General features: G+C 41.9%; 1 protein-coding gene across 1 annotated transcript; it reads right to left on the reverse strand.

Moving 5' to 3' along the window:
* Positions 1-364: 364 nt before the first annotated feature.
* FCRL4 (Fc receptor like 4) lies at positions 365-24,665 on the reverse strand (the record flags this gene model as incomplete). Its single annotated transcript, XM_079921661.1, has 12 exons — positions 365-481; positions 579-610; positions 4,607-4,672; positions 4,873-4,955; positions 5,702-5,729; positions 6,870-6,980; positions 12,253-12,540; positions 13,357-13,635; positions 14,070-14,324; positions 15,350-15,604; positions 22,649-22,672; positions 24,605-24,665. 12 exons carry the CDS (start codon positions 24,663-24,665, stop codon positions 365-367), a joined length of 1,599 nt encoding a protein of 532 aa, XP_079777787.1.
* Between the last annotated feature and the right edge of the window lie 1,646 nt (positions 24,666-26,311).

Here is a 26,311-nt window from a genome sequence, read left to right on the forward strand (position 1 = left end):
ATTAAACAGAGACCTGAGTCACTTGGTCCTTTCTGTCTAGATGCAAATCCCAGTTCTCCAAAATTTATGCTTCTGTTTTTCAGCAGCAGTCCTTCTCCCCCCTTATTCCTTTCCCCTAAATCACACCCTAGGGAACACATTAGGTTAGGCTCAGAGCAGGCACACAGACTCTTTTTTTAACCATGGACCCTGGTCATTTCAGTGACGTCTTTGAGGGGCTTTCCCATCACGGCATCAGAGTGGGTGAATCAGAAGTCCTGGGAGTGAATGCACATGGGCAAGAAGAACCGGAAAGTTGGAACTAGTTGGTCACTCTAGAGACCTCAAGGACTGCACTGAGCTGGGTCTTGGGATCAGGGACAAGTCACATGAGTAGGACATCCTTGTAATTTTCCATGATATTTTCATCTTTAGAGCCGACCTTTCCAGCCGAATCATCTCGGAGCTGTGTCTTCACCTCAGAGTAGACAATTGAGGCATGCTGGGGTGGAAAAAAGATAGAAGAAGAACTGGAAGGAGAAGGAGTATGGGGCTATAAGCAGTAGTGGGAGAGAAAACCGTCAGGAAATGAAACTCACCTGGTCCTCTAGAGATGTTCTGAAGGTATTTCCTGTGGAAGAAAAGGAAACCACTGAACTATGAGTATTGGATCCACTCAGAACTCAGTCTTATAGCTTATTTCCCAGAATCTGGGAGTCACTAGGCCTTTTGCATTGATTGTCATGTTTTCTCCTCCCTGATCCCCAACATGTCCTACAACACATGTGACTTTGTTTTACCATTTCGTAACCCAGCCTTCTGCATGTCCTTTTCAGGCTCCCTTAATACCACAGAAAGAAATCTCACTCCCTTCATTTACCAGATGTTTAGAGATAATTTCTCTCTTAGTTACAATTCTTGCCTCTCTTAACTTCCATCTTACCAACCTTGAAGTCCAACCCCTGCTTGTTCTGCAAGTTCCCACTAGACCTCTTCAAATGTCTGCTCTGTGAGAAAAATTCTCTTGCATTAGCATGTTCTGGTTATTGATTTTATTGCCAAAGTTTCTTAGAGATGGAGCCATAGTGAGAGAAGAGTTTAGCAGGTATGATTTGTCATATCCTGCATATTAGAAATTAAGAATCTCAGAGAAGGTAGAATCATGAGAGCTATATATAGTAATTTTATGGAGAGATAGAGCTTGGGAAAAAAGATACATCCTGGAACTCTTTCGTTTTCATTATATTTTTACCATAGACCTTCTGGATTTACAGATCTTTTTAATGACCTGATAGAAGCTATGTACTCCCTCCCCAGAACAATAGACATATGCATGGAAATTTGCATAAAATTTCAGGGGCTTCATGCAAACACAGGCACTGGTGAAGAAATCTTGCTACAGATCATCAACACATAAAGTGCCTAAAATATAACTCGTCCACCAACAGAGTGCTCAGCTTCAGTGGTGTTTTGACAAATATGTCAAGGACAGAGTGTGAAGAGCAGCAACTGATCAAGGTGACTCATAGGATGTACCCAATTAACCCAATCAAATTGGTGGCAGTTCTGTCATTCAAAAGGTCCTGATTAGTGGGGATGGCTGAGAAATCAAAGTAACGGACAAAGCAGGTGTTCAGATGATGCATGTTAGTCAAATATAGCAATAGGCACTATATGCAGCAAATATTATAGCAAAACAGAAGACTTAGTCTTTTACTGGCTTGTGACCTTGTAAAAGTCCTTAACCCCATTTGTAAACTGTGTTCAGGATCACGTTACAACTGAAATTTCTACTAGGCACAAAAATACTGGAGAGGTGCTACAGGTAGAAAAGGCAGCTTACAAAATGGAAGAAAATACTTGCAAACCATATATCAGATAAGGGAGTCATATGCAAAATATATAAGGAATTCGTAGGACTCAATAGCTAAAATAATAACAATAACCCAATCTTATAATGGGCAAAAGTTCTGAATAGATGTTTCTCTAAAGAAGACATACAAATGGCCAACAGTTATTGAAGAGGTTCTCAACATCAGTAATCACACAAATGAAAACCACAGTGAGATATCACCTCACACCTATTAGGATGGCTATCATCAAAAAGACAAAAGATAACAAGTGTTGGCAAGGATGTGGAGAAAAAGAAATTCTGGTACACTGTTGGTGGGAGTGCAGATTGGTACTGCTACTATGGAAAACTGTATGGAGGTTTCTTAAAAATTTAAAAATAAAACTCTCATGTGATCCAGCAATCCCACTTCTGAGTACATATCCAAGGGAATTGAAATCAGGATCTTGAAGAGATCACAGCACTATTCATAATAACCAAGATATGGAAACAACTTAAATGTTTATTGATGGATGAATGCATAAAGGAAGTATGACACACACACAGACACACACAGACACACACACACAATGGAATATTGTTCCACCTTAAAAAAGAAGGAAATCCTGTCTTTTGTGACAACACAGATGGACCTGGAGGACATTATTCTAAGAAAAATAAGCCAAATACAGAAAGACAAATACTGTATGTTCTCAGACTCATAGAAGCAGAGAGTAGAATGGTGGTTCCAAGGGGCTGGGGGAAAGGAGACTAGAGGTATTGCTCAAAAGGTACAAAGTTTGAGTTATGAAGGATGAATAAATTCTGGAGATCTACTATACAGCATAGTGCCTACAGCTAACTATATTCTATTGTATACTTAAAGCTCGCTAAGGTAAATCTTATGTTAAGTGTTCTTACCACACATCATCATCATCATCATCATCATCATCATCAAGTGTGTGGAAGGAAACTTTGGAAGATGATGTATATATCTATGGCCTTAATGGTGGTGATGGTTTCCTTGGTGTTAATTTATCTCCAAACTCATGAGTTGTATACATTAAATGTGCATAGCTTTTTACATGACAAAAAAAATAGTGAACTACTTATAATATGCTAGAATATGGATGAATTGCAAAACATTATGTTAAGTGAAAGAATCCAGACCTAAAGATTCCATTACATAAGATTCCATTTATACGAAATTATAGAAAAGCAAAACTATAGGACAGAAGGCAGATCCGTGGGTGCCAGGGGTAGAGCTGGGGGGAGATTAACTGCAAAGGAGCCTGAAAGGATTTTCTGGGCTGTTGGAAATGTTCGACATCGTGATTGTGGTGGTGGTTCTGTGAATGGATGTATTTATTAAAATAATTTGAACTGTGCGTTTAAAGGTAGAGAATTATATTGTATGTCGATTATACCTCAATAAAGCTGATTAAAACAATCAATGAGTAGATTAGAAGACAGAGTGCATCACACTAAGTACTGTCTCCTAAAACTTTAGTTCAGTTATGTATGTGTGAGTGTGTGCACATTCACACTGCTTAACAGTACAATTTGTACTTCTTACTGCAGATAACAATAAAAAATATTTCAACACCCTTATCTAGAGCATTGAGAGTTCTGACTCATGACTGGTGGTGGGATTGGAAGAAAGCTGTGGGTCAGCAAGGACCTGAAATTCCCAGGTGTCCCCAAGGACAGATGTGGTCCACGTGGGAGACAGAACAAGCAGGAGTATGGTCACCTTGGGTCCTGTTCAATAGGGCCTCCAGGTACCAAGGGAATCCAGCAGCAGGAAGCTGGAGGTGATTGACTGGAGGTGAGGCCAATGAAGGAGTCACAAACAACTCCTGGAATTAGAAATGCACCAGCTGTGCCAAAGGAATTTTAGGAAGGAGGGGTCCAGCAGGAAACCTCAAGAGACCACACGTGTACCTTATACAGGGGAGTGCCTGCTTAACCATCTGCCATCCCAGAGAGGCAGAAGCCAGCTTCCAAAATACCAGCTGGAGTAACTCCTTTCCCACTCCTTTCTCCAGGCTAATTAGGGGAAGCCAACCAAAGAAACAGAGAGGCCAACTCTGCCTCGTCCTCCCCCTCATCCCTACCATTGCCAGCTTCCATTCTGAAATTTCCCTGAACTAGGAGAGGGGAAAGTTTTGCTTAACATCTTCAAACTAGATGTTCTAGTTACTTAATAGAGACTATGACATAAAGTGTCCATCTACTGTCTATTGTCTAAGATAATGTTTTGTAAAGACTTTGGCTGCCAGAATTTTCATCCTGAGTGCCCGAGAAGATCTCTCACAGAAGAAAGTTTAAACAGACAGTGGGAGACGGAAGATTTTTGTAATTAAGTCATGAGTCTTGCTTGTTCAGTATACTGGTTACACAGGGTTGTTATATGGATTAACTAAACATATACATACATATGTATATTTTTATATATTATAATGCATATATATCCTTATCACATAATAGGTGCGTTGCCATCATTCATTCATTACTTAAGGGAAATCTTTGTACATACACCTTCATGATTATAATATCTGTTAGAAGGATGTTTAATTTTTCTTCTGATCATCAGCAAAGATACGTTATGTAGTTTTCTGTGTTTGCCTTCTCTCTTCAGAATCTAAGCATCACACTGTAGGGATTTTTATCTGCCTTGTTCACTGATTTACTCCCTTTACTTAAAGCAGTGCCCATCACATAGGAGGTGCTCAGTAAATATGTGTCAAATGAATGAATATAGTTTGCAGCAAGAATCTCTCCCCAGTGACTTACCTTCTCCTTCCCCAGGCTGAATAATCTGGATCTGAGAATATACCAGGTCTCTTTCTTTGGGGTGCTCTGAGAACAAAAAAAAGCAACACTTTCTAAGCTGTCCCAGTCAGTGGGGTATGCTGCAGATGCTTCTTCCTAAGCAATTATTTATTGTGAATGTCTGGGTTTGGGATACTTAGGGAGACCAGGGGCCTTTGCCAGGCCTCAGAACAAAGTATCTCTCCCTGGCTCAGGCTGGGAGCAGTTTCCTACCAGGAAATCTTTACCATTGCCATGCAACTGCTGCAGCTCCACTGGGGCAGGGCACATGGGATGGAAGGACACTCCTGGGCCTAGGGTCAGGGGTCTCCTGCGAGGCACAGAAACACATGATCATCCTTGGAACATTATAATATGCACAAGAGTGGGATAGACAGAGACAAAAAGGAATGGGGAGAAGTCAGCAGAACAAGGCCAGAAGAGTCTCTAACATCATAGGAATGATGACCTCATAGATAGAATGGTCACTCTCAGTTGGTTAAAAAAACCCAGCCTCATCACCTGGAGGAAGTGTCCTCAAAGCATTCTATCTGGACAATTCAAGAAGAAATTAGACATAATCCATGCTCCAAGTCCCTGACTATAAGACTGAGGCACTGACACAGACAGAAGAAGACCATATTTTCCAAACCAAATTTAAAAGCACAAAATTTGATGAGTATATGAGCACATGTGGGGCAAAAAGAAGATTCCTAGAAACTGAGGTTCCTCTAGAAAGTCTAGAATTAACAGTCATTTTATACGTAGTTAGAGTAACACGTTGCCTAACTATAGGACTATTTGCACCAGAAATATTCTGCGGCAACCTAGAAAATCTATAACCTTTGGTATCATCCATTCAGATAAATTTCAAATAAGAAACTGATCTAAATACATGCAAAATCCATTATACAAACTATTAGAAGGATTCTAGGAAGCTGTGATTGTGGCCATTTTAAGGAATGTGAAAACGGGAGTATCTAGACACAGGGACACAGAGAAATCACTTAGCCTAAACTTGCAGCCCCACAGTTCTGCACATTTTATTCTTGGGAAACCAGAAGGCTGAGGCCTCACCTGGTTGTGTCTCCCAGAGAACCATCTCCTGCAAAATAAAACGAAGGCAGATTGTGTCAGCAGAGGGAGCTCATTCTCAAATATTTCACACACATGCATTGCCTAAGAGAGGTCATCAGAAAGTTATTTCAAACATGGGCCCAGTCCCATATTCTCATGAAAACCATGAGAAAAGAACTGAACAAAGCATATAACTTGCTGGGGACAGGGCTACACATTTCTATGTTGAATATACAATTATTTGAGACTTATTAAGGTTCAAGGCTGTGTTGATCTACCTCAGGAAATACTAAATATAGCCAAATTTGTCTTTCTGGCAGAGTAGTGAGGGGCTGTAGATGGCTTTCCAGGGACATCTGTGGTTATGCCCAGAGGAACCTCAGTCTCAAGCTTGTTAAGGAGACTCATGGTCAAAGGTCCAAAGCTCCCTACATTCAGCCCAGTGCAGGGCACATAGCAGGTGCTCAGAAGGATCTGGTGAGTTGAGTTGGATTGAATTAAATTAAAAGACAGGGAGGAAGGATGGGTAATTATACTAGAGCTGAAAAAGTTTCTGTGCCTGTCTTCTACGCCAGGTTTCCTGGCATCTGAAACTACCCTGACCTGGGTTAAAGCAAGAAGCCTTTGGAAGCACATGACAGTACCAGGGAGAAACTCTCTCCACCATGTAGAGGGGGAGGCAGCGGCCTGACCTGTAGAGAGCAGAGCCATTGGAGCACAAGGTGCTCGTTTCAGGCTTTGACTCTGGGAAGTCTCTGAGGAAGAAGAAGGATAAAGATTAGCCAGCTCCCATTCTCAGTCATTTCTTCATAGAGGCTTCCAGTTTATTTTGATTGTCCACTTCTAGGGGATGTAGGGTGGGCTGAAGCATCTAGTTGACCAGTCTGTTTGGACCAAAGAAACTACTCAAGGAAACCATTTAAAGTTTTTGAAACTTCACATTAAAATGTTTATTTCCTCCCTACCTTTCCACTTGAGGCTTTGTAGATTAGACTAGATACCTATTAAGGAAACTGCCATTTCAAGGAAGAGTATGAGTGTGTCTGTGAGCGCTGGGGTGGTGAGGTAGAGAACGGTGGCGTGGCTGTTACTGAGGTTGGGATGAGCTGGGGTGTCTGAAGCAGGGACAGGGCATGGGCTCTAGCAAAAGGTAAGAGAGAACACAAACCTAGTCTCCTCTGGTGCCAGCAGTAAAACAGCAGGGCCACAGCCAGGAGAACGCTGAATATCCCCCCAGTGGTTCCTGCAGCAACAAGGCCTCTTCTTTTCCCTGGGGTGCCTGGAGGGGAAAAGCCTGTATGAGCCTCCAGGGGAGGGGTCTAGGGCCTGGAGCCCTGGAACCTTTCCTCAGCTTGGCTGGGGCCTTGAGCCTGGTAGAGGGAAGAATCTAAAAGATGAGGACTCATGGGGGCCTTTGAGGACTAGGCTAGGACTGGTGTGGCACAGGAAGCAGGTTTCTACTTGTGGGCAGCACAGCCCTGAGCCTGCATGTGACAGGAAGTGACTCACTGTGAAGGGGTAGAAGACAAGAGCCTGGGTGGATTGTGGCAAAGGGGAGAAAGGTAGACAGCTCCCTCCACTGACCCCCAGACATCATTTCAGAAATTAATATTTGGGGGAAAATCTACATCTGCCTCTCTATCTCTCTATCTATTCTGTACTTTGGCCTTTTGGAAATTTCCCCTAGACATCTGGAAAGATGTTATGCGACAGCGGCTTGGCAGCACCTAACTTTGGAACAGCAGCCTGCCTGAGAAAGAAAGCAAATATCACCACTGATTAGGACACTAGCTGAACCAGCAGTAACTCTGAGATTGCTCTCCATTAAAAAAATATATTGGGACACCACAATGAAATGCCACCAGTTTCCTTCCTCATAGAAGCCTGAGTCTTTGAAGGGGAGGTGGGAAAGAAACTGATGGAAGGAATAAACTAAATTGTTGGGGAATTCTGATTTTTCCATTGGATCCATTCTCCAAGGCAAGGGTGTCTCTCTCACCACTCCTATTCAACATAGTTCTAGAAGTCCTAACCAGAGGAATCAGGCAAGAAAAAAATAATAGAAGACCTCCAAATTGGAAAGGAAGAAGAAAAATTGTCTCCATTTGCAGGTGACATGATCTTATATAAAGAAAATCCTAAAGACTCCACAAAAAATCTTTAGAGCTAATAAACAAATTCACTACAGTTGCAGGATACCAAATCAACATACAAAAATCAGCTGTGTTTCTATCCATGTAACAATGAATTACCCAAAGAAGAAATAAAGAAAACAATCCCATTTTCAATAACATCAAAAATAATACAATACTTACGAGTAAATTTAACCAAGGAGGTGAAAGACCTGTATATTGAAAACTATAAGATATTGTTGAAAAAAATTGAAGAAGACACAAATATGGAAAGATATCCCATGTTTGTGAATTGGAAGAATTAATATTGTTAAAATGTCCATACTATATAAGTCATCTACAAATTCACTGCAATCCCTGTCAAGATTCCAATGGCATTTTTTACAGAAATTAAAAAATATATATTGTATGGAACCACAAAAGACACCAAATAGCCAAAGTAATCCTGCAACAAAAGAACAAAGTTGGAGGCTTCACACTTCCTGATTTCAAACTCTATAACAAAACTAGAGTAACCAAAACAAATTGGTGTTAGCATAAAAACAGATACATAAATCAGTGGAACAGAATCAAGAGGCCAGACATAAACCCATGCATATACTGTCAACTAATATTGGATAAGAGAGCCAAGAATACTCAGTGGAGAAGATAATCTCTTAATAAATGGTGCTGGGGAAACTTGATATTCACATGCAAAAGAATGAAACTGGACCTCCATCTTATACCACTCACAAAAATTAACTTGAAATCTATTAAAGACTAAATTGTAAGATCTGAAACCATAAAACTCCTAGAAGAAAACATAGAGAAAAAGCTCCTTGACATTAGCCTTGGCAATGACTTTTTGGATATGATACCGTAAGCACAAGCGACAAAAGTGAAAATACACAAATAGTACTACAACAAATTAAAAAGCTTCTGCACAGCAAAAGAAATAATCAGCAAAATGAAAAAGCAATCTATAGAATGGGAGAAAATACATGGAAATCATGTATCTGTTAAGAGGTTAATATATAATAATATAAGGAAGTCATACAACTCCATAGCAAAAAAACCCTCAAATAATCCAATTTAAAAATGGACAAAGGATTTGAATAGACATTTTTACAAAGAAGACATGCAAAAGTTAACAAGTTCATGAAAAGGTGTTCAACATCACTAATTGGGGAAATGCAAATCAAAACCACAGTGAGGTAGCACCTCACACCTGTTACAATGGCTTTTTTATAAAGTTTGTTTAGAATCAGAGCATAAGCAAAAACAGTAAAATTGGGTTTCCCTGGTGCCGCAGTGGTTGAGAGTCCGCCTGACGATGCAGGGGACGCGGGTCCGTGCCCTGGTCCGGGAAGATCCCACATGCCGCAGAGCGGCTGGGCCCGTGAGCCTGCGCGTCCGGAACCTTTGCTCCGCAACGGGAGAAGCCACTACAGTGAGAGGCCCGCGTACGGCAAAACAAACAAACAAACAAACAGTAAAATTAAATTTCAGCCGCAGAGCGGCTGGGCCCGTGAGCCTGCGCGTCCGGAACCTTTGCTCCGCAACGGGAGAAGCCACTACAGTGAGAGGCCCGCGTACGGCAAAACAAACAAACAAACAAACAGTAAAATTAAATTTCAGCATTTCAGTTTAATAAAGCAGCCTACGTTATGGTGATTTAGCAGAACATAGGAAAGTAAGAAAATGTGTCACACTTACACTAAATTAAGGACGTTGAGTTATGTTACTAATGTATGCAACTTTAATTTTGTTTAACACTCTCTGCCAAAATAAACTTTATTCCCTATAACTTAAAAAAAAAAAAGAAGACTAGAAATAACAAGTGTTGGTAAGGATGTGGAGAGAAGAAAACCCTTGTTCACTGTTGGTGAGAATGTAAACCTGTGCAACCACAATGGAAAACAGTATGTAGAATCCTCAAAAACTTTTAAAAAATAGAACTACTATATGATCTAGCAATCCCACTTCTACATATATATCCAAAGGAAATAGAATTACTGTCTTGAAGAGATATCTGCATCCCTATGTTTATTGCAGCATTATTTACAATAACCAAGACATGAGCAACCTACGTGTCCATCGATGTATGAATGGACAAAGAAAATCTCGTGTATATATATATATAATATTCCATCATGATGGAATGTGAATATGATGGAATATTATACAGCCATAAGAAGGAAAATTCTGCCATTTGCAACAACATGAATGAAGCTTGAGGGCATTATGCTACGTATGACAAGTCAGACAGAGGGAAAGATCTCTGTCTCTTTGAGCTAAAAGATTGTGTCGAGGTTCAAATCTGGGCTGCCAGGTATAAGCTTTGTGACCATAGGCAAATTACCAAACCTTTCTGAGTTTCACACTCCTTTTCTGTAGAATGGAGATGATAATATCTTTATTTTCTAGGATTATGACTACGATAAGCAAAAATGATATGTGTAAAACTTATTCATTCAGCAAATATTTATTGAATGCCTAATATGAGCTAAGCAGTGGAATAGGCACTTGGGATAAAATATGGTCAAAATAGAGATTTACCTTTATGAGGCTACTATGGGAGGCATGGAAAGAGACAGAAAATGACTGCATGGCATGCCAGTTGGTGACACATGCTGTGAGGAAGAATCAAGCAAGACTTGGAGAGGGAGGGCTTTGGTGAAGAGCTGCTATGTTACATAGGCTGGCTGGGAAGGTCTCACTGGGAAGGTGAGTAAGGTCCTGGAGGAAGTGAGGGGATGAGCATGAAGATAGTGGGGAAGAGCAGTGCAAAGGCCCTGAGGTTGGAGTGTGACTGGAACTTTTGAAGAAGAGACAGGGGGCCATGGTGGCTAGAGTGGAGAAGGTGAGGAGACAGTGGTGGGCCATCAGGTCAGAACAGCAGGATAGCCAGATCATCAGGATCTGGTGGGATGTTGAGAGGACATTGGCTCTCCCTCTGAAGGAGATGGGAAGCCATGGGAGGATATTGAGCAGAAGAGTAACATGATCTGATTTATGATTTAGAGAGTTCCTTCTGATACTGTGTTGAGAACAGGTTGTGTGGAGCCACAGGTGAAGCAGAAAATCAGAGTGTTATTGCAATCATCCAGGTGGCTTGGATCAGGTGGCAGCAGTGGAAGTGGTGGGAATTAGTCATATTTTGGTGATACTTTGAAGGTAGAGCTATCTGGACTTGCAGGTGTATTAGAGTTGGAGGATCTAGAGAATCCGCCTGCCAATGCAGGGGACACGGGTTCGAGCCCTGGTCCGGGAAGATCCCACGTGCCACAGAGCAATCAAGCCCGTGCACCACAACTACTGAGCCTGTGCTCTAGAGCCCGTGAGCCACAACTACTGAGCCCGCGTGCCACAACTACTGAAGCCCTCACGCCTAGATCCCGTGCTCTGCAACAAGAGAAGCCACTGCAACGAGGAGCCCACATACCGCAACGAAGAGTAGCCCCCGCTCACCACAACTAGAGAAAGCCCACAAGCAGCAACAAAGACCCAACACAGCCAAAAATAAAATAAATAAATTTATTTTTAAAAAATGTGATGGGGATCCAGTAAAAAGAAAAAAAAAACCTTAAAAGGGGTATCTGATGAATAGGTATAGAAGTACCATTGGAGTGAGGCAAGCCTCAAGGTGATGGGTTTGAGAGAAAACAGAAGTAAAGAGAGTGAGTAGAGATAACTCTTTTAAGGGGTTTTACTGTAAAGGAAAGCAGGGAAATCTAGCTTTCCAGTAGTTCCTCCATAAAACTAGCTTTATTGGATAGCCTGGGATGCAACTGAACCTGAGATAGAGGATGAATTGAAGCCCCATAGAAACAATTTCTTTAGTCCCAGGGGAGCTGAGTGGGAACCTGGCTTGAACTAGTATGACTCCTTGGAGACAGAGGAAGGTAAAGATATAAGCTACGACTGTGCTATCCCAAAGGAAGGCTTATCTCCTCTGTGGACATAATGGGGCTCTGTATTCACTCTTGGTACTTGTAAGTTTCCTGACCTGAATACAAGTTGGTATTGACACACTCTTAGACCTACAGTAATGGAGTAAAGGGATGTTTTATGTCTTTGGCCCTGTGGAGGATTACCAAAAGGAGAGTATAGTTGACGCTTAGGATGAAGGAGCTATACCCTACCCTAAAACACTGCTAATGACATAAGACTGCTGTTTGAGAGCAACACACAATGGATCAGCGTACAGGCACACAGAATCATCCCCAAGAGATGAAATGGCCCCTGGCCAGCATTCCCTCACTGTAGTACCTCCTTATAACCTGAATTATTGATATTTAATGGAAAAAAGTGAATATCGCAGTGGAAAATGGCAAAATGGAAATAGAAAAATTAGAGTCACAAAGATAGTGTTGGCTATGCCCACCCCTAATTTGAGAAATCTGAGAATAAATAAGGTCAATGGGGATTAAGACTTACTTCTCACAGAGACGTTCACCGCCTTGCTCTGGATGAGGCCGTAGCCATTGTCAGCTGTGCAGTAGTAGCCCCCTGCGTGGCCCTCCCTGATAACAGGGATCTCCAGCTCTGCTCTCTGGGAGCGCTGACTTTTCTGCCCCAGACTCTCCCTCGTGTCCTCTCTGTGCCAGGAGAACGTGGTGTTCCCCGTGCCCTCAGCCACAGAGCAGACAAGGACAAGTATCTCCCCTTCAACCACCGGGTCCCCCTGGGGCTGGGTCTCCAGGAACACTCCAGACACAGGGATTCCTGTATGAACACAGACAACAGGTGAGGGCATGGTGAGAGGAGGACAGGGTTGGGATGTTGGACAGGGTCACTTTTTATGGGACTTTAAGATATACTCTTCTGCAGGTGTTAGCACTGTAGCTCATAGACTGTGGATTTGGGACCTAGAGTATCATTAAATGTAGTAACCTTTCCATCCTGATGCACAGACTCCAGGAGAGAAAAATTGGGTCTCCCTGAAAAATCATTTGGGTTTTATGTCCTGTCCTAGTTGTCAGTGTTAATTATTTTGACCTGGGAGAAGTAATAGCAATAGTGGCTATCATCACACTGACCTAGACCACATCCGTTTCCAGAAGTCCTGCTTTGGTACCTAAGACAAGCTGATATTTATTGTATTTATCTTTGTGTGTATGCATGTCCTTCTCTTCTGCTTTACACATCACACTGTTTGTTGTTACTGGTTAGGGTCCACCTCTGTGGATATGTGTCTTCTAAATAGTTTGCCCCAAGATCTGACATCCTAGAATCTGTCGATTCAGTAGCAGAGAATTTTGTTTCTTGTTTTCATTTTGTTTTGCCCAACTCTTGTATCTGCCTCTGTGAATCACCTCTGTCATTTCAAGGTGCTAGAATTTCAAAGAAAGACTAAGTTTTTAGAGAACTAGAGGTGGAAATGAAATCCTGTATTTCTTTTATTATCTACCTCACTTCACAGTCTAAGCCTGGTGCCTCTGTCAGGATGAAAAACTCCATCTGTACTGGGCAGTCCCTACCCTCACTGGGCCAGAAGGAGCAGTCAGGGGAGACGCCACAGCCCGGCTCTCCAGCACTCACCCTGCACGTCAATCTGAAGTGGAAGGCTGCGTTTGTGGATGCCGCTGGTCATGGCCCCACACCAGTATGATCCTGAGTCTTCTCTCCAGACGGCTGTGACCTGGAGTTCTGGGGATGTACTCCAGTTTGAGAGGATGACCCCATGGTCTCTGAAGAAGACAAAGCGAAGCCGAGTGTCCGACCGCTCTAGAGGAAGCTGTGTTTTACAGCTCAGGTTTACAGAATTCCCCTCTGTAGGCTGGGAGTCTGTGGCTTTCAGCTTTGGACGTGGAAATAGCTCTAGAGAGAAGAGGTGAATCAAGTTCTCAGTATGAGGCAGGCTTGGATTCGCGGTTCTGGAAAACTTCAGACACCCAGCAAGACAAACTTATCGGCCCCTCTATCACATTTTTCTTTCCCAGGATTATTTAAGTCAAATTGTTCCACTTTCTCTGCCTCTTGGAGGACGTGGTCTCAAATATTTCCAGAGTTTGTTATGATATCAACTTATATAGGGAATTCCCTGGAGGTCTAGTGGTTAGGACACTGTGCTTTCACTGCCGAGGACCCTGGTTCAATCCTGGTCAGGGAACTAAGCAGATCCCACAAGTTGAGCGTCACAACCAAAAAAAACCAAAAACCAAAAAACACCACTTACATAGATCCCTGCGGATGCGCCCAATTTACCCTGCCCTGACATTGCCAAGCAAATTTGTATGAAATGAAGTGTTTACCTTGAATTCGAATATTTGTGAGACTTGTTCTCAATACACGATTGTTTTCCAAGGATCCAGTGCATTGGTAACAGCCACTGTTGTTTAAACTTGCTTGTGATATCAGAAGATCCAAGCTTTTATTAGAATCAGAAATAAGTTTTCTATTCCAAAAGTACCTCACAGCAGTCAGTTTCTCTCTCCCCCTTTTCCGGCACCTCAGAATCAACTTGTCACCTTCAAACACAGAATGTGGGGCCTGGAGGATGAAGGAGGCTGGAAACCACACACAGATAAGACGTTGTTATTGAGGCACTCCTTCCTCTGTGCATCCTGAATTACAGAGATTTTTTTTTTCTTCCTTTTTTCTCCCCCAGGATTTAGTCTCCTGACTCAAGCTCACTCATTTCCTTCCAAAGCAGTTGACCTGCTTCAGATACAATTCCCAAATAAATCCTAAACACGTCTATTTAACCATTCAGGGACAGATTCAGAAATATAAGGATTCTAATGTGCAGAGGAAAACCTGAGAGGAGGTGTGACCAAATCTCTGACGTCATTGATTACGGAGAAGATCAACACCGACTTGCTCACCAAATAACAACAGAACAGGAGTCGTCAAAGACGTAGTTCTTGGAGAAATACACTGGGAATTGTTACAGTGCATTGGAGTGCGCTATGCAGAGGGCTTATGGTCACAGATACAAATTCAGGGTCAAGGGGCAGTGAATGCGGTCCACTCATGAAGCTCTCATGCTCTTCAGATTCTGATTACAGGCTAGTTCTATCCTTTCTCTCTGAGACGATGCAGTGAATGCCTGCTCCTATAGACCAATGCCTGAGGAGTGATCTAAATTTTCTGAAATAGAGAACGGACATATCCTAAGACAGGTGAAGACACAAGCCCTGAGGCTGGAGATTTCCCACCTCTGAATTCTTATTTTATAGAACTTTTCACTTTCTATTTTGTGCTTAGTACATTCATGTATACGTAAGTTCTCCCCAAGGAGGCTGTAGAGCCCTTGAAGGCAGGACCTAAGACAGCTTCACTTTTGAATCCCCTAAAACTAAAACTTCCTTCTTTAATTGTGTGTGTAAGAATGTCTGTTGATTAATATCAGACATTTAAACTCTAATGTCAATAGTAGTTTGAAAAACACTTATAGACAGTGAGGGAGGACATGAACCTGAAAGATCAAAGTTAGAGTAGAATGAAGGGCCTCAGTTCTTGGAAAATCCAGGGAGCTAAGATGTACTGCAAACCACTTCCAATGTTTTAACTAATTCACCTTCTTTCTCACCTGTAGAAAAAAGCAAGCGCACAGGGTTACTCGGGAGTGAGCCTGGGGCCTGGCAAATGTACTGTCCAGAATCACGAACCTCGAGGGTGTTTCCTTGGGTTTCACTTGGACGTTGTCTTCCAGAGTACCAACGGTACCATTTTATTTTCTCTGGTGCATAGAAGTGAAATCCATTGCAAGTCAGATTCACTCTCTCTCCACGGAAGACAGTGGTCCACGGAGGCTGGAGGGAAATCATGGATTTGGATACAGTAGCTGGGGAGAAGAGAAATGAGTCTGAGGTGGAGGTGTCTGCAGTCCCCACTGCAGTGGCTTGTGTGGAGTGGACTGAAGCACCCAGCTTTGGTGAGTCTCTGAAAGGCCCCCCGGCGGGGCTGCTGTTTCCCCAGGTTTCAAGTTTTCCAGCTGTGTTCACCTTACCCAGGAGTGCAGCAACTGCTCTGTATACAGTGAAGTCTGTCTACAGGAACAGACTAACCTTTCAGAGGGCAAACCCAGCAGGACCTACTCACCACAGAAGATCAGTGATGGGAGGCCCGCAAACCCCCTTACCTTTTCCAACAGGACCAGGTCCTCAGGTAGATTCCTCCTGAACTCCCTCCCACCTGGGCTCTTCATGTTACACACACCTCTCTAAGATGAGCATTTGTGTGGCGTGGCCATATGGTGGGGTGAGGGATTGTAGAGGGAGGGAGTATAGGAATTTGGGGTCAATTACGCAGTTATGGAAAAGGGTCCATAGTATGTTTTTCCAACAAGAAGTAGGTAGGGGAGGGGTGAGCAGGCTGTTGTCTGAAGTGAAAATTATATTGAAATAACTACAAAGAGTATGAGTGCTGGGAACTAGGTGCTTCTAACTCCCCACACCCCAAAGATACTCTTTCATGAAAATAAAATGTGGGCCCTGCATAAAATCAGGCCTTAAGATCTTTGAATAATTAATGGACAGAAGCTGGAGAATGTAAGGGTATCAATACAAATTAAAGATAAGAGGTTTAATTCTCCCTGTTGAAAATAAGGGAAACAACTTCTACCTCTGTTTTTTTCTTTCAGAATTTCTTTCAAATGTATGTGAATCTTTATAATGGCTAAAAAGCCTCTTGCCAGTCTCATAACTCAGGAACATCTTTCTCAAGAAGGAGCCATCTTTTTTTTTTTTTTTTTTTTTTTTTGCCGTACACGGGCCTCTCAATGTTGTGGCCTCTCGCGTTGCGGAGCACAGGCTCCGGACGCGCAGGCTCAGCCGCCATGGCTCACTGGCCTAACCGCTCCACGGCATGTGGGATCTACCTGGACCGGGGCACGAACCCGTGTCCCCTGCAACGGCAGGCAGACTCTCAACCACTGCGCCACCAGGGAAGCCCCAGGAGCCATCTTTTTGAAATGCAGACATCTAGGGGGATAGCTCCCCTGGACCCTGTCTCCCCATTCCTGTGGAAGGGTAAGCATTTACCTTTGGTAGGTACCTTGTTGCAGTATGCAAGACTACCTCCAGTCCTAAAGATATGAGATGTCTATTCTTCCTCTGGAAAAAAGCCAATAACCATGATAAATTTAGGATAAACTATGTGTGACAAAAGGTGCAGTCAAGTCCTCCTGCTTGAGAACTAGTTACTGTTTAATCTTGAAAACATGTATGTAATGGGCTGAATCCCCTTGGCAATATAAGAGTAAGAGATCCTTTTCTGTCTTTGCAATCTCTTGGCGGGTTGTCTGTGATGAGCATGCTTATTATGAAGCGTATGGTTTAATGCTTATTCAATGCTAAAAGTGTTTGCTTTCTTTATTACCTTTGTGGAGAGGATTTCTGGGTTGGGAGATTTTGTTTTTAGCTTTATTTCCTGCAGCCATTACTGTGGCTCTTTCTTATCTGAGTTTATTTCCTAAGTTTTGTAGCTTCAAGGTGTGAGAGTTAGTAACTGAAGGATGAGTCTACCACTGTGGCATAAAAATTATTTTGAGCTGAAGGCATTTGAGAATAGATTTTATTTTTCTTTATTCTGAATTCTCCTATCTGCCTAAAAGCCAAGCCTGTGAAGAGTTCAGTTGTCATAAATCACCTCCCCAGGAGCAAATAAATGATCAGCTCTTATCCCCAGACACTGGAAGTTGGCACCACACCTAAAGCAGAACTTGTCCCAAAACTAGCATAGCTCCCATCTGTTCTCTTAAGGGCCCATTTATCTTTCCTAAAAATCATTTGTTTTCCAGTAAGTAGCCTTCTCACCTGCCCCTTTCCCTATCCAGATGTTATATAAGTCCCAAATTCTAACTACCTCCTTAGTTTATATTTTTCTGTGTATTCCCGTAAGTTTTGAATAAAAAAATTTGTCTTTTCTCTTGCTAGTCTGCCTTTTGTCAATTTAATTTGCAGGCCCTCATTAGGAAAACCTAAGAGGATAGAAAAAAAAAGGTTTTCTTCCTTGACATAATAAAAGTAATCACAGACCAAATTATTCACTATTGGAAACACCCACTCAAACATTCTTACCCCTTTAACACTACTATTTTCTAGCCTGCACAGAGATCAATGTTTTGATAGGCTAATCCTTCATTGTGTATACAATGAAAATTTATTGTAAAGTGATACTTCAGATTCTGCCAAAGATGCAGTAATTCATGAAGGTGGTAAAAGTGTTGCGGGACCACGGCTCTGTTGGCTCCCAAAGCCACTGACAAGTGTAGTAAAGCAAGATTTCTTAAAGTTGAAGAGGAGCAAACAATGATAGGGAAAATATTTGTTTGGCTTCTGAAAGTTAGTCCCAATGTCCTTCTGTTGAGCCTGTGGCCCACCAGCGGGTTTGAAAAACAGAAGCACTAACTTGCCCAGCCACGTGACACAGTTCTGAGTAAGGAGATGTCAGAGGAATAAAGCTAGGAGTGAACTAAGGGGTGAGGATTCTGGGGGAAGATTTTTCCTTTATGATGAAAGGAGAGAAGCATAGCAGGGGAGCTCTTTTGCAGTTTTAGTTTCCTACAGCTATCACATACAAAAAAAACAAAACAAAAACAACCACACAAAAAACAATATTTGATTCATGCTTTGTTCTACAAATTGCCTTGGTAATCTAAATTCTGTGATGTAGAAAATAAAACACATTATTTCCATTTGTATTGTCTTTTTTCCAAAAATAAAATCTCATTGTTGGGGATATGCAATTTACCATAAAATCATAAGTGGAATCAATTAAGTGTGTTTTTATCTTAGTACTTTTTATGCTCAGGTAAGGAGGACTGTCTGTATTCAAGGGCGTACAAGCAATTGTTTTTTTAAAGCTTGAGACTTTAAATATTCTTACCTTTTTCTGTAAGAACTGCCCCAAATATGCCTTAGAATTGTACCCAAATGTAATGGAAATACTCTGTTTGGGGGCAAAAACTGTAGAATAACCTGAACGCTTGTTTTAAATAAAGAAATTAAATGTTCTGTTCGATTATAGAAACATTCATGTGTCTCTGCAGACTTTTTTTCCTTTCTCTTTCTCTAGAGGTTTATACAGATATACTATGCCCCAGTGAGTACGGGGTTGTGTTTCTCTTAAAGAGAATAGAAATCTGCACTGTCTATGTTCCTGGGAAGCATCTGGGGTTAGGGAAATGGAGACTGGGCAGTAGGTCTTATACTGGAGGGAAGGGAGAACTTCTTTGGTGTGTGCAGCTTTATTCCTCACTGGTCCAAGTGAGTTGCCCCTGCTATGTACTGATGGCCCAGTGGTCAGGGAGAGACACATCTTGTCAGCATCTTTAAGAGGTTGGGACTGAGTCAATGGGTTCTGAGATTAGCCACATCTACTAGCTGACACTCTCTGTATTTTATTTTTCCATCCTAGAATGTTTAACAAAACCTAGTCCAGTTAAGATCTCCTCCCAGTTAGTCAGAGATTTGTGGGAAATGGGTTGTAGCCACAGCACTGAGGGGGAGAATCACAGGCCCAGAAGCTGCAGGGGATGGTGTGCATCAAGGGGCAGTGGCTCCCACTGGCTGGAGCTGGCTGACCATAAGAAGCTCCCTGGTTGGGGGGCGGGGGTGGGCTGGACAAATCAGCAGGGATTGCCAAAACTCGTGGAGACAGCTCCCAACAGGAGGCTGAACTTTCTGCTGACCAGTAGGATGGGGGCTCAAAGTTATCATGATCTGAGCTTATTAATAGAGAAATGTCTACACAGAATGCTGAAGTTCGGGATGAGTTGGTTGCCCGTGGCTCTGTCAAGCTTGGGGGGACATGGGGAAGCTGGCAAGTTGGTTGCACCTCAGCCTCCCCCAATGAAGTAATGGCTTATTTCTATCCTTCCCCTCTCACGATTCTATGCATTCTGTCAAATTGGCTAGAATCCCACATCAGGTGGGGACACCCCGTTTCCTTGAATTCTGTGACATGTATCCCAGCCCTGTCTCCAAGATCATCCAGCACAATGCCAGGTTTCAACCAATAGTGTGACTCCCAAACTCTTAGGGTCAGAGTCCTAAGACATGTTTTCACCTGCCCGTAGTCCTCAAGAAAATGATGCAGGCACAACAAGGCCTCTTTCTACAAGTATTTGAGATACAGGATAGTTATTAAGATATCCAGAAACAACCAGACAAGGATGTCACAAAGAAAGAAAACTACAGGCCAATATCACTGATGAACATAGATGCAAAAATCCCCAACAAAATACTAGCAAACAGAATCCAACAGCACATTAAAAGGATCATACACCATGATTAAGTGGGGTTTATTCCAGGAATGCAAGGATTCTTCAATATATGCAAATCTATCAATGTGATAAACCATATTAACAAATTGAAGGAGAAAAACCATATGATCATCTCAATAGATGCAGAGAAAGCTTTTGACAAAATTCAACACCGATTTATGATAAAACCCTCCAGAAAGTAGGCACAGAGGGAACTTTCTTCAACATAATAAAGGCCATATATGACAAACCCACAGCCAACATCATCCTCAATGGTGAAACACTGAAAGCACTTCCACTAAGATCAGGAACAAGACAAGGATGTCCACTCTCACCGCTCTTATTCAACATAGTTTTGGAAGTTTTAGCCACAGCAATCAGAGAAGAAAAGGAAATAAAAGGAATCCAAATCGGAAACGAAGAAGTAAAGCTGTCACTGTTTGCAGATGACATGATATTATACATAGAGAATCCTAAAGATGCTACCAGAAAACTACTAGAGCTAATCAATGAATTTGGTAAAGTTGCAGGATACAAAATTAATACAGAGAAATCTCTGGCATTCCTATACATTAATGATGAAAAAATCTGAAAGTGAAATCAAGAAAGCACTCCCATTTACCATTGCAACAAAAAGAATAAAATATCTAGGAATAAACCTACTTAAGGAGACAAAAGACCTGTATGCAGAAAATTATAAGACACTGATGAAAGAAATTAAAGATGATACAAATAGATGGAGAGACATACCATGTTCTTGGATTGGAAGAATCAACATTGTGAAAATGACTCCACTACCCAAAGCAATCTCCAGATTCAATGCAATCCCTATCAAACTACCACTGGCATTTTTCACAGAACTAGAACAAAAAATGTCACAATTTGTATGGAAACACAAAAGACCCCGAATAGCCAAAGCAATCTTGAGAACGAAAAACAGAGCTGGAGGATCAGACTTCCTGACTTCAGACTATACTACAAAGCTACAGTAATCAAGACAGTATGGTACTGGCACAAAAACAGAAAGATAGATCAATGGAACAGGATAGAAAGCCCAGAGATAAACCCACGCACATATGGTCACCTTATCTTTGATAAAGGAGGCAGGAATGTACAGCGGAGAAAGGACAGCCTCTTCAATAAGTGGTGCTGGGAAAACTGGACAGGTACATGTAAAAGTATGAGATTAGATCACTCCCTAACACCATACACAAAAATAAGCTCAAAATGGATTAAAGACCTAAATGTAAGGCCAGAAACTATCAAACTCTTAGAGGAAAACATAGGCAGAACACTCTATGACATAAATCACAGCAAGATCCTTTTTGACCCACCTCATAGAGAAATGGAAATAAAAACAAAAATAAACAAATGGGACCTAATGAAACTTCAAAGCTTTTGCACAGCAAAGGAAACCATAAACAAGACCAAAAGACAACCCTCAGAATGGGAGAAAATATTTGCAAATGAAGCAACTGACAAAGGATTAATTTCCAAAATTTACAAGCAGGTCATGCAGCTCAATAACAAAAAAACAAAAAACCCAATCCAAAATTGGGCAGAAGACCTAAAGAGACATTTCTCCAAAGAACATATACAGACTGCCAACAAACACATGAAAGAATGCTCAACATCATTAATCATTAGAGAAATGCAAATCAAAACTACAATGAGGTATCTTCTCACACCAGTCAGAATGGCCATCATCAAAAAATCGAGAAACAATAAATGCTGGAGAGAGTGTGGAGAAAAAGGAACACTCTTGCACTGCTGGTGGGAATGTGAATTGGTTCAGCCACTATGGAGAACAGTATGGAGGTTCCTTAAAAAACTACAAATAGAACTACCATATGACCTAGCAATCCCACTACTGGGCATATACCCTGAGTAAACCATAATTCAAAAAGAGTCATGTACTAAAATGTTCATTGCAGCTCTATTTACAATAGCCCGGAGATGGAAACAACCTAAGTGCCCATCATCGGATGAATGGATAAAGAAGATGTGGCACATATATACAATGGAATATTACTCAGCCATAAAAAGAAACAAAATTGAGCTATTTGTAATGAGGTGGATGGACCTAGAGTCTGTCATACAGAGTGAAGTAAGTCGGAAAGAGAAAGACAAATACCATATCTTAACATATATATATGGAATTTAAGAAAAAAAACTGTCATGAAGAACCTAGGGGTAAGAGAGGGATAAAGATACAGACCTACTGGAGAATGGACTTGAGGATATGGGGAGGGGGAAGGGTAAGCTGTGACAAAGCGAGAGAGAGGCATGGACATATATACACTGCCAAACGTAAGGTAGATAGCTAGTGGGAAGCAGCCGCATAGCACAGGGAGATCACCTCGTGCTTTGTGACCGCCTGGAGGGGTGGGATAGGGAGGGTGGGAGGGAGGGAGATGCAAGAAGGAAGAGATATGGGAACATATGTATATGTATAACTGATTCACTTTGTTATAAAGCAGAAACTAACACACCATTGTAAAGCAATTATACCCCAATAAAGATGGTAAAAAAAAAAGAAAACAACACCCATATAAAAAAATAAAAGTAAATAAAAGATATCCAGAAACATAAAAGAGAAAGGGAAAGAAAAGATGGACTTACCAAGTGGTCCACTGACTGGAGGTGCTGCAAGAGAGTCAAGAGCAAGGCATCAGCACAAGGCAACGAGTCACAAACCATTTTACCGTGAGAGTTCACCCGCCCATTTTCGACTTCCGGCCAAATGGAGGAGAAACATGCCCAGTTCCACCCACCCTGGAGAAACAAGATAACGTCATGGCCAAAAGCTCAGGCTGCAGACTCAGGCAGAAACAGGTTTGAATTTTAGCTGTGTGGCCCTGGGCAAACTGCACAAAACCTCCAAGGCTCAGTTTTCTCCTCTGTAAGATGGGGGCCATCAAACTGACCTCATGGCCATATTTTAATGAGCTAAATTAGTAAGTCATCAATTAAGGTTGCTGTAATTGGTTTTTTTGACATGACTGTGGCTGCTGCTGAGGCTTGGCTTCACTATCTTCTTGCCTGGAGTGTTATTCTCCTCCTTCATTATGAAGCAAAAGCAAGTTACCCTCACACATCAAAGCCCAGATAAAATCCCACCTCCTCCATGAAGCCCTCTGAGATGCCTCCAGGCTGCAGCACCCTCACTTTTCTATTGATTCAGAACCCCTCCCATTCCCGCTCAGTTGAAACTCATAACTGGACATACAGTATGGGGCAGTGGTTAAAAGCACAGCTCCAGTGTCAGATTATGGGTTTGAATCCTGACTCTGCCACTTTGCTACTGCATGAAACTTAAGGCAAGAGACCGTCTCTATGACTTAGATTCCTTATCTGTAAAACAGGATTTATAGAAGTTCCAGCTCATCGATTGTTAGAGGATTGGATACATTAATACAATGGGATATTCTTAGAAGACTGTCTGACATAGGGCTCAGCAAGAATTAATTATTATCAGCAAGAATTAATTATCATTGTCCTATGATCCATTGTGTAATAATTTTCTTGTATTGCCAAGTCAAATGCTCTTTTATTTGTCCTTTGATTTCTTTATCAGAATGTCAGTTTTTGAGGGCAGAGGCCATGTCCTCCGTGTCCCTGCATACTCTGCATTGCCCCGCACCATGCTATGCCCCATATAGCCATTCATTCACTATTTACTGAATTCCCATAATGTGCCAGTCACACTAATAACTCTTCCTTTGTTTTTTTTTTTTTTGCGGTACGCGGGCCTCTCACTGTTGTGGCCTCTCCCGTTGCGGAGCACAGGCTCTGGACGCACAAGCTCAGTGGCCATGGCTCACGGGCCCAGCCGCTCCGCGGCATGTGGGATCTTCCCGGACCGGGACACGAACCCGTGTCCCCTGCATCGGCAGGCGGACTCTCAACCACTGCGCCAGCAGGGAAGCCCCGTACTCTTCCTTTCTTAATTGGAGTCTGGAGATATAGCTGAGAACAAGGCAAACGCATTTAACAAAATTCAGTGTACAAATGACTGACTGGTCTTTATTTCCCTAAGCTTGAGCTACTAGAAAATCAGTGTCTCATTTGGACAAATATTGGCAATCGGGAAGAAAAATCAAAGGGAAATTGTCTTATTTCTCCTCTTCTCATGTTCTTTGCGAACATCAGAGCAGGTTTGATCTTAGAATACAAGAAAGAAATAACTATTCTCAGCAGAAAATCATTCTACATCAGCTCGCGGTCAGAACATGGTCCTTTCACAAGGGACTCAGTTCATCTTTCACTCTTGGTTTTCATGATCTGTAATTAGAAAGGTAACCAAATTTAATTGTAGTTTTCTGCATGGAAAAATAAGCCCACTTTTGGGGGGGATAAGAGGAATTTTTCATAGGCAATTAAAAGCAAACAAGGAACACATTACTAGAAATAATTTTTTCCCTCTCATTCCATTGTATCAATATCTTTCCCCTTTGTTCATTTTCTGCTGTTCTAAATGAGATTAAAATCCATTTTTTCAGCAGCACAGAGGAGAGGTCTTTTGCCTGTGGAGAGGCTCCGTTTTCCCAGCAAACAGAGGCTTCCCCCACTACTTACCGAGGACCAGCAAGGATGCCCACAGTAGCATGGAAGTCTGTTCTGGGGTCCTGAGGAGCATCTCATAGGAGACAGGCCAGTTCTCAGCGCTGGAGAGTGAGTTCAGCAAGTTGTTCCTCTGAGTACAGTTGGTTGAGTTAATGAAGTGAAAGGGGGAAGTAGGGGAATCTTTCTTAAAATACCGAACACTTATGTTATGAGGTGTAAGAAAATCTCAATGACAGAAGTCAATATATGATAAAAAAAATATTTAAGTACTGCTCTGATATATTGGTATGAATAGCCCCTCAAGGCTTTAGTTGTCTTATTTTCAGAAAGCTCCAGTCTCTGCCTTCCAAGGAAACTGCAACTTATTCTCTCTGCTACCAGACATCAGGTAAGACTGCAGTTCTGTTGAGATTCACATAATCCAAGGATGTGTCTAAATCACTCCTGAGCCGGAAAACTTCTCATTCAATACAGAAATGTCCTTCTCTGACCCCTGACAGACTCTGCTGGACCACCTCCAGATGACCATCTGTATATAATGAAGTATCTGAATCATAAGACAACTTGCACCTTGTCTGACATATATGAAAATATCCTGACTCATTTGTCTCAGAGGAAGCCCCAAACTTTGGTCTGAGCAGGCAGCAACGAATAAATTATAGCCCCATCATGTTCTTCCTGGAGAATGGACTGTGAAATTTTTAACTTAAGGTCCTAGAAACCAAAATTTGCTAAAGAAATGAATGTCTCAACAAATACATATTGATTATGTTAGGCATGGTGCCAGGTGATGGGAGCACAGTGGTAAGCAAGACTCGATAAGCTTTCATTCTAGTGGGGAGACAGAAAAGCCAACAGGGAGTTAAATACAGAGTGAAAAGTGCTCTTAGAGTTCAGTGGGGGGGAAATCTGACCCAGTTCTGGGGAATCAGGAGAGGCTTCCCTGTGGAAGAGACACCCAAATTGACTGAGAGATGAGCAAGGACAAAGGTGAATGCAGTGGCATCACTGTCTTCATCATACTCATGATATCTGTGAATAAATGACCATTGGCCTTCCTAGGAGGCGAAAATAACAGACATAGGATGAATTATGTGGAATGGTCTGCATTCCTCTCTTACAGCAACATTTTTCTGTATATCTATAATAGTTTCTTTCTCTAATTAGGGGTTTGTATTGAACATCAATTCCAGGCAATGTCCATGAACTTAGAAGTATCACAAAATAAATAAAATGCATCTCCTTTAAAGACTTTGTAAAATGTGGTAAGGGCCAAAGTAGACATAGGCATGAGGCACAATGGGAACATAAAGAGTGTCAAGGTGGCACTTACATCCTTTGTCACCTAGCCCTGGGACCTTTCTATCATCTTTCAGTTCTGGAGGGGTGAGACATGATGAACCTGGATTCATATCTTGGCCCCAACTTTTATTAGTTGTGTGACTTTGGTCAAGTACTTAGCCTCTTTAGGCCTCAACTTCAACACTGGTATAAAGAAGATAAAAATAATATCCAATTTAAGGCGATGTTGCTATTGATGTGTGTATGAATGCAGTAATGATGTAGAACTCGTGGCCCAGTGCCTGGCACCATGTAAACACTCAGTAAATCACTATTATTATTTTAGGACCATGAGCTGGAGAGCACTTTATAATTGATGCAGTATTCTACAAAGAGTATTTTAGACTAAGCACTAATAACATTGATTGAGTAAAGGTT

The sequence above is a fragment of the Stenella coeruleoalba genome (assembly GCF_951394435.1).
Source record: "Stenella coeruleoalba genome assembly, chromosome: 1".
Taxonomy (NCBI): domain Eukaryota; kingdom Metazoa; phylum Chordata; class Mammalia; order Artiodactyla; family Delphinidae; genus Stenella; species Stenella coeruleoalba.